The sequence below is a fragment of the Pteropus vampyrus genome, unplaced genomic scaffold (genome assembly GCF_000151845.1).
Source record: "Pteropus vampyrus isolate Shadow unplaced genomic scaffold, Pvam_2.0 Scaffold66, whole genome shotgun sequence".
Lineage (NCBI taxonomy): Eukaryota > Metazoa > Chordata > Mammalia > Chiroptera > Pteropodidae > Pteropus > Pteropus vampyrus.
In genome coordinates, this window is record NW_011888847.1 from 3,207,291 (window position 1) to 3,225,081 (window position 17,791).

Below are 17,791 nucleotides of genomic sequence, written 5' to 3' on the forward strand. Positions count from 1 at the left end.
AGCTGGAGTTTTATTTTTCCTTGGCTTCCAATCTGTGCTTTGGACAGTGCCATAAAATTCCTCAGTAATTTATGTCCTGTTTTTCCTTTAAAGTGGAAAAGCACTAATCCCACACAGAGGGGGGAGGCAAGCCTTCCAAATGTAAAATAATCTAGAAATATGTCTACTCAGCATAGGTGAGCTGGGTCTTGACCCATTGCTGAAGGTTTACATGAAGACTCTAGCCCTTAACAAAGAACATGGTCTCAGTAACAGCCTGGTCACAACTCCATATCTGGTTTGAAAGAGTCATCTGGACCAAAAAAACTCCTCTTAATCTGTCACTGACATCTGAAAATTCCTGGGGTAGAGATGTCACCCTGTGGGTAAAAAATTGCTTCTTCGACATCACTCTTCTAAAATGCCAGCCTGTATAACTCATTGTGTACATACACCTCGGTGTAAATGAGTTTATTGGCCAAGAGGAGCCCAGGAACCCTGACTGGGCCCCCAGCTCAGAGGGGCTCTCAAGTGGATGAAAACCTGAAATCAATCTTTGCCTCCTGGACGTTTTTTGCTAGAAGTCGGCCTCAACGATCATCACTCAGATCTTCACAAGTAGCTTTTCTACAATCTTTTCTAATAATCACAGGGAATGAAATATTAAAGTATGCTTTCACAATAGAGTTGATTGGTAGCAACAACCAAATAACAAATGACTTCTGAAGAGAAGGAGCAAGAGTCAAATTGCACTTAGATAATATTCAGCCTGACCTGGTTCAGGAAGGAGGAAGAACCAGGGGCCTCTGGCCTCAGCCCTTGTAATTCTATATGAACCATAACATTAGCTTTGCTACTGCTTTATAAATGCCACTGGCTAAAGACAGAACAAGTATGAACCAGTAGAATATCATTTAAAAAATCCTGCTAATAAGGGCCCTATTTGCACTCCTATTTTCACATAAAAACATTTGTCCAACTGAACTTCTCTTCTTTCTTTAGAGTCAGATGCCTATAAACAACACTAGGGATCCTATTTTTAAAAACAAAGGCTTAGCCTTAATGATAAAAAGATTAACAGAAATTAATAATGATCCTTTCTTGCTCACTACATCAGTCTTCTTTGGTCAACAGCTCTAAACATGCATTTGCTTGGGAACCAGATAATGGGAGCCAGATTCTCAGACAGTACTTACCAGATGAGTTTAAGAGATGTAAGTATGGTCCCCAAAACAGTATTGCATGATCGAATGAGTTTGGGAACACTACTCACTCAATTGCCATTCTGGAGACTAATGGAAATTAGCATTTTAAAGGCCCTGAGAACTCCTGCACTAAATGTTTCATTTTATTTAATCCACTGTTTTCCAAATCTACTTGGTTTTATGGCATTCCTTTTTTGAGCATGTATAAACTATTAACTTCTTTTATTCTGCAGAACACATTTTGGAAAAGCCTGCTCCGACTTAAAAGGAAGTATGTTGCCATTGCAGTAGACCGAATTACAAAGGAAATGCATCCTGACACCTAGAGAATTCTGGAAGTGGGGGGAGCAATAAGGGGAATCTTTTTAAAGAAAATCATTCACTATCATGGTTTTTACCATCCATTTGACACATAAAGATCAACCCCTGAGAGAGAGTCAAATGGTTATCTCAACCAAACAGATATGTTTCAACTTTTGTCAGCCCAAAGGGAGGTCTGACTGACCCACCTCAGTCAATAGCTGAAGAGCAAATTAAAAACATAAATGAAAAAAAAAATCAGCCTCCTTTACTGAACATTCTGGACATATGGTATTGGCATTAACTTATGATCAATAAACTGGATGGATGGATGATGATGGATGATGAAAGTGTGGTAGGTAGAGGACGGTTGGATCCAACGTGGTACAGCCATACAAACACCTTACTAGGAATCAGGAAACTTGTTTTCTCATATTTCCTTTCTCTTCACTGGATTTTTACTTTAATCAAATCACTTAAGTTCTAAGCTCTTATATTTTTCCATCTATACATGAGAAGTTAATGAATATGTTATTGGGTAGCTATTTTCACATTCTTTCAATTAAAGAAAAAATGTTCCATGGACCTTTCCCCCACCTGATCATCACTAAGAGAAAAAGAGAGAGAAGAGGAAGGGGAGGGAAAGAGAAAAGTAGGAAAAAACATTAATTCATCTGAATGCCTTTTGAATAGAACTTAAAATGTATAAAAAATATATTGGGGCTAAGTGTATAATTGTATTGATGCTGATACCTTCTGGACCATGCCCTGGGTCTCCTGCACTCAATCTGTTTGGGAGAGGACATACCTGTGCATATTCAATAAATAGCCCAGTCCTAAAAACCAAGAGACCAAGATATTCATTCATCTGCCTCAGCTGCCAATTCATCACTTAACTTCCCTGAGTCTTGTTATCCTCAAAGGTCAAATTGAGGCAGAACAGGTGTTTACTACCAAAAAAACGTGATGGGAGAATCAAGAGAAAAGGTACAGATTTCTGAACAAATGTATTAACATTGTGTGGTCCCATGAGGGGTGAGGTCAAAACACATTATTTTCCAAAGCCCCCACATTCCTGATCGAACAGTGCAAAACTGTCCTGTGCTGGCTGAAGTGTAGCTAGTGCTGGAGAAACCCACCATGCAGCAGAGGGCACAAACTGAGCTCTCTAACCTTGAATTTCTGGCGGTTCAACTCAAGAACCCTGATGTGTCACTATCTGATACTGAATGCCATTTCTAGGGGATTCAGGACATGGGGGCTCTTGGAAAACATAAGGTATTTGAGTTTATCAGGTCATTTCTGCATCCTGCATTATTACAGATTTGTTCACTGAGGAGTAGTCAGGCAGGCTTTTCAAAACCAGTCTATACTACCCATTCTTCAAAAGCCACCTCCTCCCCAAAGCCTTTAATAACCTTCCCTTGGGCAATGATAACACATCTGCCTCTATGGAAATGTTTGGGTGAGCAAATGGGAAGCTTATTGAGTGCATAGAACCCTATCTTCTTTACTTTCTTATCTCTATCTTACTAGTGCTCATTAAAAGTGTTGAATTAGAAATTGTGTTCTAGGTCAATGTTTCTCAGATTTTTTTATTTTTATTTTATTTTTACTGAAACCCACAGTAAGAATTAAGATTATCATATAAATAAAACTCATATACATAAAACTGAAGCAGAAGTTTTATAAAGCAATATTTACCCTTACTGCATGCAATGGATTCTGATAATTTCAATATTGTTCTCTTCTATTTCCACATTTAAAACTGCTGTTTGAGATCTACTTAATTGATTTCATGACCTCAATTGATGGGTCCTCACCCATAGTTTGAAAAACTAGTCAAGATGTGCTATTATTCTCTTTTCTCATGTCTTTCTCCCTCAAAAAGAATAGATCCTCCAAAAAAGTAGACAAAAATTCTAAAAGTTCTTAATTTAAATTTGAAAAAGGTCAAATGATACTTACTTGCCTAAAATTCCATTAGAGAAGGCACATGGCAGCTTTACTGCATGTGGGCATCCACAGGGCTAACCTCTTGAGCCATCAGAGACAAGCTGCTGTCTGGATCTCAAATAATATTACTGTAATATACACATAGATAACTTAAAAGGGAATTAAGAGCATACATTATCTTGATTATATTTTGCTTATATACATTTTGGTTTTTGAAAATACCACCTGCCAAGTTGTTTTCCACAAAAGGATCACTGATTTATACTTCCACTAAAAGGTTAGCTCAGGACCCAATTTCCTCACTCTGAAACAGATGTGATCAGTCTTTTCAAGTGGGCACTTCTCCCTTTGATAATGCTGGGGGCAGGCACCAAGACTTCCCCTTCAGAGCCCCCATTTGCCCTTCGCACATAGCGGGGCCTGGGCCCCAAGAGCAAGAGCACAGCTCTAACGAGAGCATGCACATGTGAACCTTGCAAAGGGTGCTCCGTCTGGCCTCTGAATCTTCTCCTAGCTCAGGGAAGGGCTTTAAAACACATTCCCGGGGGGGGGGGGGCGCGTCTCATTTACTCTCCAGGCACTCAGGAGACTGTCTCTGTCTACAAAACTACTGTACATCCCACCCACAGGGGGACAGCCACATGACTGACTCCATTTTCCTGCTTGTTTCTGAATCACTGTCTTATCTGTCTTCCTCTCTCTTCCCCCCTAAAATAGTTGGCTCTACAGTTGTCTGTGCACAGTCATATGATAAGCAGTGATAAAGAAAAAATTTTAAAGAGCCAAGAAAGGATAAGGAAGCTGAGAAAGAGACGTGTTCTCCTGCACACGGGGGTGGGCTTCTAAGACTCCAGTTTCCTAGAAACAAAGCCAGCAGATCAATTTTAAACCTTTAGCCCCAACAATGTGAAAGAGTGAGGCAGACTGTTTTAGCTACGAAACCCAAACACAGTTCTGTTAGGGACTTCGGGAAATAGGATCTGAGTTCCACTCTAGTCCCTACCAGAGACAACCTCTAGTCTCAATTTTCCCCTCTGTAAATTTTGGACAAGCCATGACCTTTCCCCAAATCCCAAAGTGGTTCACTATTACTACTTTCATGTGTATGACATGTTTCATTTCTCAGAGGTATGCTAAATGCGTCTCGAAACCCAGCGAGGTAGGCAGAGCCAATGTGACCATTCCCATGTTATAGCTGAGGAAACTGAAGTTCAGAGAGGTTAATTCCTTCCTCAGGTCACACAGTTCATTAGTGGTAGAGTTGAGTTGATAAAGAATAAGCCAGAAAACTGTGAATGTAGCACTCTGTGAATGTATACTAGCCTATAAATGCTCGAAAGCAGGCAGCAAATGCAAACTTTGCAAACCACAATCATTTCCTATGTAACTCACTGCAATGAGAACTGCCATCCTATGTAACTCACTGCAATGAGAACTGCCCTTCAGATGGTAGGTAAGCAGCCCCCAACTCTGCAGCCCTCAGATATATAAAACCAAATCAAATGGACTCCGACAACATGATAAGTCCCAAACCACATAATCTACAATTTATTTTTTACAACAGAATTCTATTAATAATAATAGCTAACATTTTTGCATGCTTATCAGTGACAAATACTTTTCCAAGCACTTTCTAATCATTATAGTGTTTATTCCAAACAACAAATTAGATAGATATTATTGATCTTGTTTTATAGATGAAAAAATGAAGCATCAGAGAGGTTATACACTTTGTCAAAAAGTAACACAGCTAGTTCAGGGGTGTAACCAGGATTATACCCCGCCTCCTCCCTCTACTGCAAAGCCTTTGCATTTAACCGTGATGCCATGATGCCAACCACTTCAATAGGCAATAGCTAAAATGTATGTTTTTTGCTCTTTCTTTTAAAGTCAAAAAATACATATATATGTGTGTGAATATATATATATTACATATATACAGAAATAGATATAGATAGATGTAGATGTAGATATAGATATAGATACAGAAATAAGATATATTACAGGAAACTGTGTTTGGGGAGGAGAGGTATATTGGAACTCTGTGCTTCCTGCTCAGTATTTCTGTAAACCTAACACTCCTTTAATCCATTTCCCATTTGCCCTGAGAATACTAGCCTGTGGCACTGGCAGCTATAGCATTTACCCCGAGATGACTCGCGGATTACAGTCCTAACATTACCTCCAAATTTTGCCACAAAATATCTCATTTTTATTATTATTTTCACATCACTCTAGTAGATCGCTGGTCTTTGGAAATGCTATTTATAGCATTCTGTTTTTAGTAGTGGTATTTCCATTTACAAAATATAGCAATTCTCGATCACTGAAAATGTCAAATCCTAGAAAATGTGGCATTCCTACGCATGATGTTAACATCGTCCTCAAACACTTGTTAGCCGAAGATTCATTTGATGAATCCTATTTGTGTATACATTTCTGTTACATTAGGATTAGAGACAAGTTCCATTTAGAAATAACTCCAAGAACAGGTTTTATATTTTATTTTAACATTGAAAACCAGTCAGATTTGCTTCAGCCTCAAAGAGCGTGTTTATGTAAAATTAAATTAATGCTGGCAGTGACCTGAACTTTTTTTCCTAAATGGGAAATGGGTCAAAAACTAGTCAATTTTTTAAAATAATGCTGAAATAAAAGATAAAAATCCTGTCCATATGTCAGTATTCTCCCTTGCCTTTTTCTTTTTCAAAGTACATACAAGTGTATGTATGTGTGTGTAATTTTTAAAATATTAAATTCTTCTCTGCCATAGAAGAAAGGAGAACACTCAAGAACAAATCTTAAGAGCATCTATTTATTTAGGTAAATATTATATTAAATATTAAATATTATCATTAATTTATTTATTTAATCGATCGAACATCTATTATATGCAAGGCAATATGCCAGGTATAAGCATAAAATGTCATAAGTTTTTACTGTCAAGGACCTGTTCTGCCCCTACAAGAGAACAGAGACAAAGGATATCCAACCGTCAACACTAGACATCGATCATTTTAAATGGAGGGCACAGACTGTAAATGTTACCAGGATTCTAAGGACCAAAAAAGCTGTAGCCTGAAAAGTTCTAGGAATGATGGCCCACGTAGGAGGGAGACTTGAGTAGGTGGTAACAGTATTCCAGGAATATGAACATGCAGAATCAGAATGCAAAGAAAAATTGCTTTGGAGGACAGAAACAAGCCCTTATGGAGAAAGTTCCTAGCACACACCATGTGGGATCCACTTAGCAGAAAATGGGAGAAGGGTAAGGGTATCAGCCATGCAGAGCCCTGAATGTCTGGTTGATGATGAGACTAGACACTATCCTATAAGCAACTGGGGTAGGAGGTGACAACTGTTGTTTCTGAGTCCCTTGAAAGGGTATTTAGTATCCTTGCATAACTCTTGCACAAATCTGAATTCTGAAGAAGCAGACTAATAAAGAGACAAAAACCAATCCTAAAGCACTCATCAAGAATTAGAACTAAGGCACTTGGAACTTAAATGAAATAGTATTTTCTAAAATGAAAAAAAGATTTTTAAACCAGCTAGGTGGTCATGGCTGGGGATAATACACTTTCTGTGGATAGAGCCCTGATAATCACCATGAGAAAAGGGAGAAGCTGTGGGGTCCTGTAGCACATAACAGGCCAATGGGATGGATTGGACTTCAAATGTTCAGGCAGGAAACTGCCTCCATCACTCCAGAGGCTCTCGAAGGGGGTCCCTGATCAAAAAAACATGTCCCCTACTTTTAGATAATGCTGGAATTACTTTAACAAGATGCTAAGCCTTCCATTTTAAAGTGACTGCAAACTTCCCTCCTCTGCCCGCAGAGGCACAGAGAGATGATCCTTGTGAGCATACGGTAATCTTTTCAAAAGGCTGGCTATTCTTCAATTTACTCCTTAGCAAATCTCATGTCCTCGTCAAAAGCGAAATCCTGCTCTCTAAACGGAGCACCTTTGTGCACTGCCTACATTGGGGCTGGGACAACAGACCAATCAATGTGCACTGCATTAGGGGCTGGGTTTGCAGAAGAGACACATGGTAGGAAAATGAAGTCAGATGCTTTGACTCAAAGAAATGGGACATACACCTGGACCACAGCAAATTGGGCTATAAAGAAGCCTCAGACCTCATTTACCACATTTGCCAATGCAGGGGATGTTCAGGTCAAAATGCAACATTGACTCTGCTTTTAAAAAATGCAAAAGGGAGCAGTGTGTCAAGTCCACCCACTGGGACTGAAGCCAAGCCAAGGGCAAGCAATCCACACTCTCCTCAACTCCCAACGCAGGAGCCAAACTAAAAATGGCCAAAAGTAAAATTCTAATTCTGTGAACTTGGAATTCAGCAAACCCTGAATTCCTGTTTCCTACAGCTAGCCTATTTCAGAGAGAGAGAATTAGAGAATGGGAAAGGTTTTGCTTGAAAGTCCTCAGTTGGTAATTACTAAACAAAATCTTCAGACAGAAGCACAATTTTGCCTGAATCTAATAATAAATCTTACTTGCAAATATTTACTATAATAATTATTGCCAATTATTAAAAAGTTGTTAGAAGCCAAGCACTTTTACATGTTTCATCTACTATTATAACTGTACAAGATAGCTATTATTCCCATTTTATAGATGACACTCGTACAGATATATTAAATAATTTGCCCAATATCATGCAGCCCAAATTAATAAAACTAGAATTTAAGCCAGGACTGACTGACACCAAAGCCCACAGTATTTTATTTTAGATTTATGAAAATATTACATGAAGGATGCTACAAAGCTATCCTCTACCTTTATCAGTCCTATCAAGAAATAAACAAAAGAAAATTAACTGGAAATACAGCGTGGGAGATCGAGGTTTGCTCTCAGAAGAGATTTCCTTGATAATCAAGAGTTCAATATACCATAAGTGATTTTGTTCAACATTTTGCTCTAAGCAAAATTCCTAGAACACAGGAAGTATTCAATATATATTTGTTGAATGGCTGGCTGGCTAGTTGGCCGGGTGGCTAGATGGATGAACAGATTAATGAATGAATGTCCATTCTATCTGCTGTTCCCTTTCTTTGGATAGCTTGTTTTGATTTGTTTTTTGTTTTGTTTGTTTTGTTTTGTTCTGTTCTGTTTTGTGTGTGTGTGTGTGTGTGTCTGTGTGTCTGTGTGTGTTTTAATGAAGCAATAATTTTTGGATTGCAGTCCTACTTTAATCTCACTGGTTTCCTGATGGCCCTCATAACCCAAAATGCTAGAAATTGTTTGTCCAACATTTGTTACGCTCTTCTTCCAATTTAGAGGAGTTCCCTTCCTTATCTATCCAGATTCCATTTTCTTCAAGGCCTGGCCCAAAATCTTACCAAGAAGCCATTGCTATTAGAACCCACTGGAATCCCCTTCTCCTGTGAATTCCCACAGTTCCTCAATTTCACTGTCCTTAAAAAGATGTTAACACTGAATCCCTCAATGGCCCACTTGAGGAAGGCCATTCCTTCTTTTATCTAATTTTTCAAAATACTAGTTCTACGGTGCTAATAATTTTTTCACAAATAAGAGCATTGTGCGATGATATCTTCATCTTAGAAATACGTGCTTACATACACAGGCGTACGAGTCCCTTTGCTATAGGCCATCTTGGAGATTCTAATATACTAATGTGCATTTGACTCTGTAATCTTCCCCAGCCTCTTTTATCACAGCAACCTGAAAATACTCTAAGGCTCCTTCCTCTTTGGATGATACTCTGGCAAACACTGGTTGGTTATATGCTCCAGTCTTGCTGGCTGATTGATAATTCTCTCAGCTGCCTAAAATGGTTTAGATAATCATCAATCCAGAAGGTAGGAAGATGGATTCATAGACCCTGCATTCTAGAAATTCTGCTTGCTTGTTTGTTTGTTTTCAGAATATTCTTTGAGTGGGTCAGTGATACACAGAAAGCTCCATTTTAAAAATAAATGTATTTTTGTGAGACTTGAACACTAAGTAAAGAAGTAAGCTATCAAAAATTGCTTTGTGATTTTCACAACAATGAAGAAAGATGAGGATGGAACAAAAGCAGAAACTGGCAGTTTTTCAGTGGAGACAGACGTAGCTTCGTGGAAAACAATAAAGATGAAATACTATCAAGTGTTAGGTTGAGCAAAGTCAAAGCCCAGAATGCAGACAGCCAAATCAGGACTCTTGTTAACACTGGCCTTACAGAGCATCTAGACTGTGCTAACTTCTGCTTTCACACATGTGGAATCTAAGGTTCAACATCACTAATTAATAGAAGTCACCTGACTCCCTGTTCAATAAATTTCCCAGAGAAAGAGAAATATATTATCCAATCCTAAAGAGGTAAGGTCTAGACATCCCCAGCTCTAAAAGGCTTGTAATAAGCCCTGCTTCTTAGCTGTAATTTTACATACCAGTATATCTATGTTATTCCTTGATTAATATTGTGTCTCCTACTAGATTACATACTCCATGAGAGCAAGGACAAGCTCCTGGCATGGTGACTGGAATATAAGGTATTCAATAAATATTTGCTAAATTAATAAAAAGATGGCTGGGACAATGAGTGAACGTATCATTTTGTCCACTGGTTAGATTCTTTAGTGGGTTCCAGCATCATTTTTTTTTTTTAGCACCATACAGATGATGAACTTCTAAGAAGGGCAGAATCTAAGTCTGATTAAAGAATGCTGCCTATTTGAGCTTCTACAAGACAGATCTCAAAGAGTAGGCTTTTATTCAACCAAATGATGACTGAGTAGGTTAGGTTACATGGACTTCCTGAGTGGCTCATATCCACTGGGGAAAGACATTTTCTGTTCACAGATGCTTACATTTGTCTGGGAAAAGATGACTGGCACCAAGAGATGCTATAGTTTAGAGTGGGGAAAGGACATAAGCAAAATCAAAGTCCTTTTTCCTCAATGATTATTTATAGATTCACTCACCATGATTTTCCTAAAACCTCTTGAACCTGATCACATTTTTATTCTGATATACTTCCTGGGATCATTAGCTAAATGAGTTTACTCCTTGGTGGCAAATAAAAGTGACTTTTTGCTAGCTTCAAAACTACCTCTCTAAGACTTCAAGATGAGGTAGAGGGGACCAGGAGGGGATGCAGGCAGGAGAGGTCTTCCTTTCTGCACTTGGATTTGGTTACAGGCCTGTGTGTCTCCTCTTCCTCCCAGGCATGATATAACACAGCTCAATCATATTCCCTCTGCAGTTTCCACTCTGTTTAGAAGTCAGTGAGCTACAATGACAACAGTGTGTTCATGTCCTCTTGATTCTCCCAGTACATTAGACTTTTGGCCATTTTACATGGGTTCTGCCAGAAAACTAGATTTCGAACAGGTGCAGCCCTGCTGATTAGCATTATAATAGATGTAATTACTTAACAAGCCCATATATACCCAGAGGAACTTGGAAAGAAATGTGTTTTGCCGAGCGTAGATTTTATTTATGTAAAATACTGAAGGCCTGCTCTGGAGTTCTTTTAATCTTAGTAAAACCCCTGGAAGCTTTGTCTGCATGTGCCTCAATGAGCTCTGTGAGTTCAGGCGCTGAAATTTAAAATTTCACTTATTGTTGTGGCCAAATACAAAGGGTTTTGGACCTTAAGCTCTTAAGAGAACTTAAACTTGATTTTAAACTCTGCAAAGGAAGAACACATGGGCATTTTCCTTATCCCCTCATCCCAGCATCTTGCATGGGCCCTGGGCACTTAAAGGGTATACAGTTCTGACTTTTAGAAACCTTGGACCTGATGGAGATGCTCCAGCTTGGTGCAAATTGCCACAAGGAAATAATATAGCATTCTCTCATAAAAACATCTTCAGAGATCACACAGATTTTTATAAAGTAAAATATCTTTTTCTTCTTCCTTCTTTCAAGCTATACAAAAAGATTGTTTAAGAAATTGACCTGACTGCTTACCATACTGGTTTCCTCAAGTAGACTTCTTACTTACTCCTGGGAGACTGAAATGATACCATACACAACTTTTGTTTTATCAAGACCTCTGTATTTATTGTAGTGCTAGATCGTAGTAAGTGCTAGGGAATACACGCTTGTTTGATGGAATTCATTCATTCATTCATTCAACAATGTGCCAAGAACTGTTTTGGATGCCAGCAGTAAACAAAAACCTTTGCATTTACGGAACCTCTGTTCTGGCATTAGAGATAGACAACAAAGATAAATAAGAAAATATATACTATATTTTTATCTGAATATAGTACATATTCATTATCTGAATATATACTATATACAGATAAAAGCCGAAGTGCAAAATGAAACAGGAAAGGAACATATGAAATGTCAAGGAGAAAGTAAATTTTACATAAGATTTCCAGAAAAGGCCTTACTGAGAAAGTAATATTTAGTAAAGACTTGAACCATGAAGGTAGAAATATTCTAGAAAGATAAAATAGCAAGTACAAAGACTGAGGCAGGAACATGGTAAATATTTTTAAGGGGTGTCCAATGGGCCAGCATGGCTGGGGGCGGAGTGAACAAGGTAGAGTTAGGCAATGGGGTCAGATAGGTCATAACAGGGGCCTGACCATGTTAGCCTTGTAGATTATGATGAGGACTTGGGTTTTTACTCTGGAGGGTTTGTGAGCAAAGTGACATGACCTTATGAAACTGGGGAAACCTTCTGGGAGGCTGTTGATATGATCCTGGTATGAGATGATAGGGACTTGGGCCAGAGCGGTATCAGCAGAGGTATGGAAAGATGATCAGATTTGGGTTATATTTTGAAAGTAGAGACAACAGATGCTGCTGACAGACTGGATATAAGGTGTCAAGAATGGCTTTTCTAGCCTGGGCAGTCAGAAGGATGGCGTTGCTATTTCTTGAGATGGAGAAGACTATGAGAGGCTAAGACGAGTGAAGGGAGAAATCAGGTATACAGTTTTAGATATCACTGAGGTTGAGATGCCCTTTACACATCGAATGGCAATGCCAAGAAGGCAGTAGCACGTATGAGTTCAGAAGCTCAAGGGCAGGTATGGGCTGGAATAAGGAATTTAGAGTCAACAGCATTGAGAATGTATTTAAATCCACAAAACTAGATGAAATTAGTACAGTAAAACCAGAACGACAGCTCCCAAATATCCCTGTTTCCAATTATTCATATGCTTCGATAAATAATTAACCTTTGACCACAGTGGCCACAATCCCTAGACTTCCCGAAATAATCTTATTTCAAGTAATTCTAATATTTTCAAAATGGCAATTTGTTAAATGTAACTAAATTAAATTTATTTTTAGGTTATGTGAGACTTTTCACATCAATACATTTATAAAGCAAGGAGAAAAATATCTTTCACTGGATCTAAGTCCTGATTTAAGATTCCAAAACTATGAATACACACATATAATTCTTCAAATATTAATATATTGTTAGAATACATTGTAGCCTGGCCCTTTACTAAGAGCTTTACATAGATTCCCCTTATTTCTCACAACCCTAAGAGGTAAGAACTATTGTATTCCCATGATACAGATGAAGAAGTAGATTTATAATAGATTAAAGAAATAGGTTAAGTCACATGCCAAAAGCACAGAACTAGTGAGTGGTAGAAGCATCCTGTGATTAGAACTCAGAGATTCCAGGAAAAGGGGCCCACTGAGGAGCTACAGAACTGAGGGCCTCAGATGTTCTCTAATTCAGCTTCTGGTCAAAAACACATAGGAGAAGCCGGACAGACAGACAAGGCCTGACTGCCCATGAGGCCTGAGGCCCTTGAACTTCAGGGCCCCAAAACCATGCAGCTATCTGTGATAGCACTGGGGCAAGAACTAAGCCTTAGGATAGCTATTAAACAACCAATTATGTACCAAAGGGAGCAATATTAGATTAGAAGGCAAGTTCATAGGAATCGGTGGTGAGTAGACTAGCATCAGATCCATGGAACCCCAGCTACCGTTCAAATTCAGGGTTCAGGAGCATAAAAAGGGTGCATCGATCATTTCCAGTCCTTCCACACCTCCTTTCAGGATCCTTCCCACCCACTTCTATTTAAATAATGATGGAGATTTTCAGAGATCCTCTAAGATTTCCCTAAAAACGTCCTGAAGATAGAGATAGAGACGAATATTGGGGCTCAAGTAAAAAGTAAAAGAATCAATATTTAAAACTATTAAGTAAATAACAGCACAGGCAATACTCAGATAAAAGTCTTAAATTTGGGAAACTTGATCCTACCTGGTCCTTTCTGAGAGGCACCCTCAGTTTTAGCCACGCTTCCCTGTGCTCCAGCCCTGACCACAGACATTCTCTGCCTTTATTCCAGCTGAGTCCATCCATGCCTATGGAATGCTGCCCCTCTTGTAAATACCTCTATAAATGTTACCCACATTTCACACCCAATGCATGCCTCCTTCCAGGAACCCTCCAGATTCTTCTAGCTCTCCTAGCACAAGCCGCTTTTGAATTCCTTTAACATACTCATTTAGAACCTAATTGCTACTTAAGTGTCCATCTGTATCTAGTTAGTGCCATTTCCCTAGTGAAATGGAAGCCCCTTGAGAGTCACCAATGGTCTCTTTTACCTCTGGATTAGAGTACTTAAACTTCTCTGGTTGGATCTGAGCACCAAACAGGAACTGGGTGAATACATTTGAATTCCTTTGAATGAAGTATTCTATAGCAATGAGAGAAGCAGCTGTTTCATGCTCGCCATATCTCCTTACTTCAGGCCAGATTTCTTAGCCACACCTGAGAAAGGGTGTATCTCTTCATTAATGCCAGGTAAAGAACACAGAGGTCTCAGCCTGGGATCTTCTACCCAAAGGTATGATTCTTTAGGTGTCTCCTGGCTGACAGGAAAGGGAAAGGTGACTTTAGTCAGCCCAGGTGCAACTTGTCTGTTTCCAAGGGCCAGTCACTTCTGTGGATGCATGCCCACCTTCAGGCTGGAGGAACCAAAGCGGCCACAGCATCCTCTAGTGAAAACAATGCTAGATGAACAAAGAGAACCAGCTCCACTACTTGATTCACCATCCTATGACTTTAGCCTTTCTGCAGCTTAAGTTTTTTAATATTTCTAATACCTGTCGTACTTAATTCACACATGCAAGGCAAAAGAGATGATTTTGAAAGCACTTTAAATTATCATGTGCAATAAAAACATTCAGGGACATAGCACATGAATCTGCAGGGAGAACAAACTGGGAGGCCAGGGGGCTTAGCTTTCCACAGGGCAAGTGGGGGCCAATAAGAGGTGTGGCATTACTTCCAACCCCCCTTTGCCTGTTACATCACCTTGGGTACCCACTTAGCTTCTCTGGGACATAATGTCCTTGTCTGTAAAATTTGCCTGTGCACTAGATAATCTGGTCTAGAGCCAAATCTTATATGCATTTGATAACCTTAGAGAATGATAACCAAGCAAGACCAGTGCCCAATGCATGCTTCACTGGAAGTGCTCAAAAGGAAGAATGGTGCCCTTATGTGCCCAGGGTTTGGGTGGGCCCCAGCAAAGCATCACCAGAGGCACTCAGAAACCTCCCCCTCCAACCACATCTGTTTTGTGGACATAAGCAGACCTGCTGTTCATCCTATCTGTTCTCGGACTCCTGTCCAACTCCCTCCTCTGCATACACAGCAAAAGCCTCTATTTCTTCACTAACAATGTCATGTTTTTTTCCTTCTCCTTCCTATTCTAAAACAGCAAAACTTCAAAACCACTGGTTTTAGTGTTTAGGTCTGTATCTGAAATTAGTTATGCCTTCAGCTCCCCGTCAGACACACTGTGCTTTCCTGAGTAAAAGGACTAGTGGCCACGTGTGTAAAGGACATAGGGAATGAGTGAGAATTCTGGTGGTGGGAGGGAGGCAAAGGTAAGGAGCATTGGTGAAATGGAATAGAATGGAATGGCACTGGGTTCTCTGAGATTCCTCAAAGGTTTGCCTGCTTCCCCAAGTATAAGTCACAAATCTCCTAGGGTTGTGCTTGGTGTGATATGTTGGAGCTTCCCTACAAGCCATGTAACCATGGTTTCAGGCAGGCTACCTCACAGCCCTGAACATAAAGAGAACAGGTTCTTTCCTGTTTCCCCCTAAAACCTCATCTCCTTGAAAAATTGTAAGGTAATAAGCCAAGGTGATTCATATGCAACCTCTGACCCTAGGGCAATCCTGAAGTTATTTGTTCTCAAATAGAAGGTGATTTCTCTACATCTCTCCCTGAGAAGCAGATACCTCTCTTTTTGTGTGGATCAAAGAACCCTGAAAACCTATGCACCCAGAGCCACACCTGCTCTTGGTAGAAACATGAAACAAATCTGAAAATACAGAAATCCATTTCCTTGTTAACACCATCTCTCCAAGAACAGCTAAAACAGGGTTGCTTCTCCCTGCTTCTCTGGGTGCCAAGGTTGAATGCATTTGGCTTACAGTGCATGAGGCAAGGCCTATTTCCAAGTCCCTAATGTTCTGAAAATGTAATCAATTAACACAGTCTCAGACTTAGAAATGGTATCTCATTGCAAGGTATCTTGAAAATAAAAACAAGAAAACAATATAACTTTAAGCAGGTTTCAAAGCATTGATTTCTAATTACAAGCAGAACCATTTTTGAAATACAACACTCATTCTGGAAGGGTGGGCAATACACTGGGCAAAACAAGCTGAGCTGACGTTTCTTGGACCCTGGAGGGGACAGACATCCTAGAGAACACATTTTTCTCTCTGTATATTGGAAGATGAGCTAACTACCATCCAACAGAATAGAAGCAAGCTAGCTTCCTCCCGGAGGGGAAAATAAAGCAGCTTCTTACTCGGCTCCGCAGGACAAAGCCAGGACGTGCAAGAAGGCTTCAGTCTAGAGCTCCACGTGCCTCTCCAAGGACAGAGGAACCCACCCACACAAAATCACACACAGCCAGCCCACCACGCGCCTGCGGAAGACGCCAGGTTCTCCGCCAACCTTCAAGCTCTGGAGGCTCAGGGCTCTCCCAGCCTGCAAGCTCCCCGTAGCACCCGCTGTCTGGAGGGGGCAGAAAGCCAGACCCTCTTTTCAAGTCTCATCTTCTTTGCTCCAGTGCCTACTTCTCCCCAGCTACGAAGTAGACTATATTTCTCCAAGGTAACTGAGACTTACGTACCAGATGACAGTAAGTCCCCGCGCCCCACGACCAATGGCTAAGGCCATTAGTCTCCCTCCCCCCACCCCACTTCCACCTGGACCCCCAGCTGGGCTCCTGGACTGGGAAGCGCCCGACTTACCCAGTCCTCGAAGTGGCGACTCCCGTTCTGCAGCAGCTCCTCAAACTGGATGGTGCAGTTGGCCACGAAGTCGTCGTAGCCGATGGGGGCATCGTGGAAGACGGCCAGCTCGATTTTGCGCCCGTTGCACACATCGGTAACGAACTCGTCGTGCCAGGCCGGACTGTTGGTCTTCTGCTTGGTGGCGGTTTGGCCGATGCGCGAATCGTCCACGTTGAGGGCGATGTAGGGGTCGAGAAGGAAAGTCTGTGGCCGGGGTCCCACTGCATGGCGCAGCGACCAGGCTGTGGGCTTCAAGCTCACGGCCTCGCAGATTTTGATCTTAAGAAGGCCATTGAACACTACCATGGTCGGGGCGGGGAGTGGGGGCCGGGGTCACTCCGTCCGCCCCGAAGGCAGGATGATGAACCGACGCCCCGGCGCTCGGAGCCACAGAGACTCCTGGGTCCCCTGTCGCCCCACCCCACACTCTCCCTACACCTTGTAGCGTTGCGCGATGCCGCGGGCGATTCTCAGCGAGTGCATGTATTTCCTCGCCCGGTTCCTAACGGAAAACAGGGAGGGGGGGAGAGCTGGGGGACGTCCGTGTTTGGAGCAAGTCTCTCCCCCCCCTACCACCAGCAGCACCTCCAGAAGAGGAGCTGTCGGCTCCGCTGCCAGCCGTGAGGGCTGTCTCGCCGCCTCGCTGGCTCTCCGGGTCCGGGCTGCAGGGAAGCGGGCGCCGCGCCCGGCGCTTACCTACCTTTCCGAAACATAATCCCCGGGAAATTTCGGCTCCGGGAGGGCGAGGGGGCGGTGGGACGGGGCGGGGACGAGAACCGGGGGCGCAGATTTCAACCCGGATCCTCTTCGCACACCCAGCGCCTGCCTCTGACCGCGCGGGGAGGAGGATGGACCCAGGGATGTTCAGTCTATCCGGAGGGATGCATGTCGAGAGGAAATGATCCTCCTCGGAGCCAAATTTTTAAAAATCCACAAGCCTCACAGCCAGCCCAGCCGCCGCCTCTTGGGCAAAGCAGCGCCGCGCCGCAGTCAGCGATCCGGAGGCGCCAGGAGCCCGGAATCTCACATCCGCGCGGGCTCGGAGTCGGGGTGGCCGCCGCTCGGGCT

The 17,791-nt window shown here is 41.6% G+C and overlaps 1 protein-coding gene across 1 annotated transcript in view; it reads right to left on the bottom strand.

Moving 5' to 3' along the window:
- Positions 1 to 17,785, bottom strand: part of PRKCE (protein kinase C epsilon) — a 483,732-nt gene extending 465,947 nt beyond the window's left edge. The window contains exon 1 of the mRNA XM_023531274.1: positions 16,682 to 17,785. Coding sequence (XP_023387042.1) covers positions 16,682 to 17,029 — 348 coding nt within the window. The 5' untranslated portion in view covers positions 17,030 to 17,785. The remainder of the gene's footprint in view (positions 1 to 16,681) is intronic.
- Positions 17,786 to 17,791: the final 6 nt, after the last annotated feature.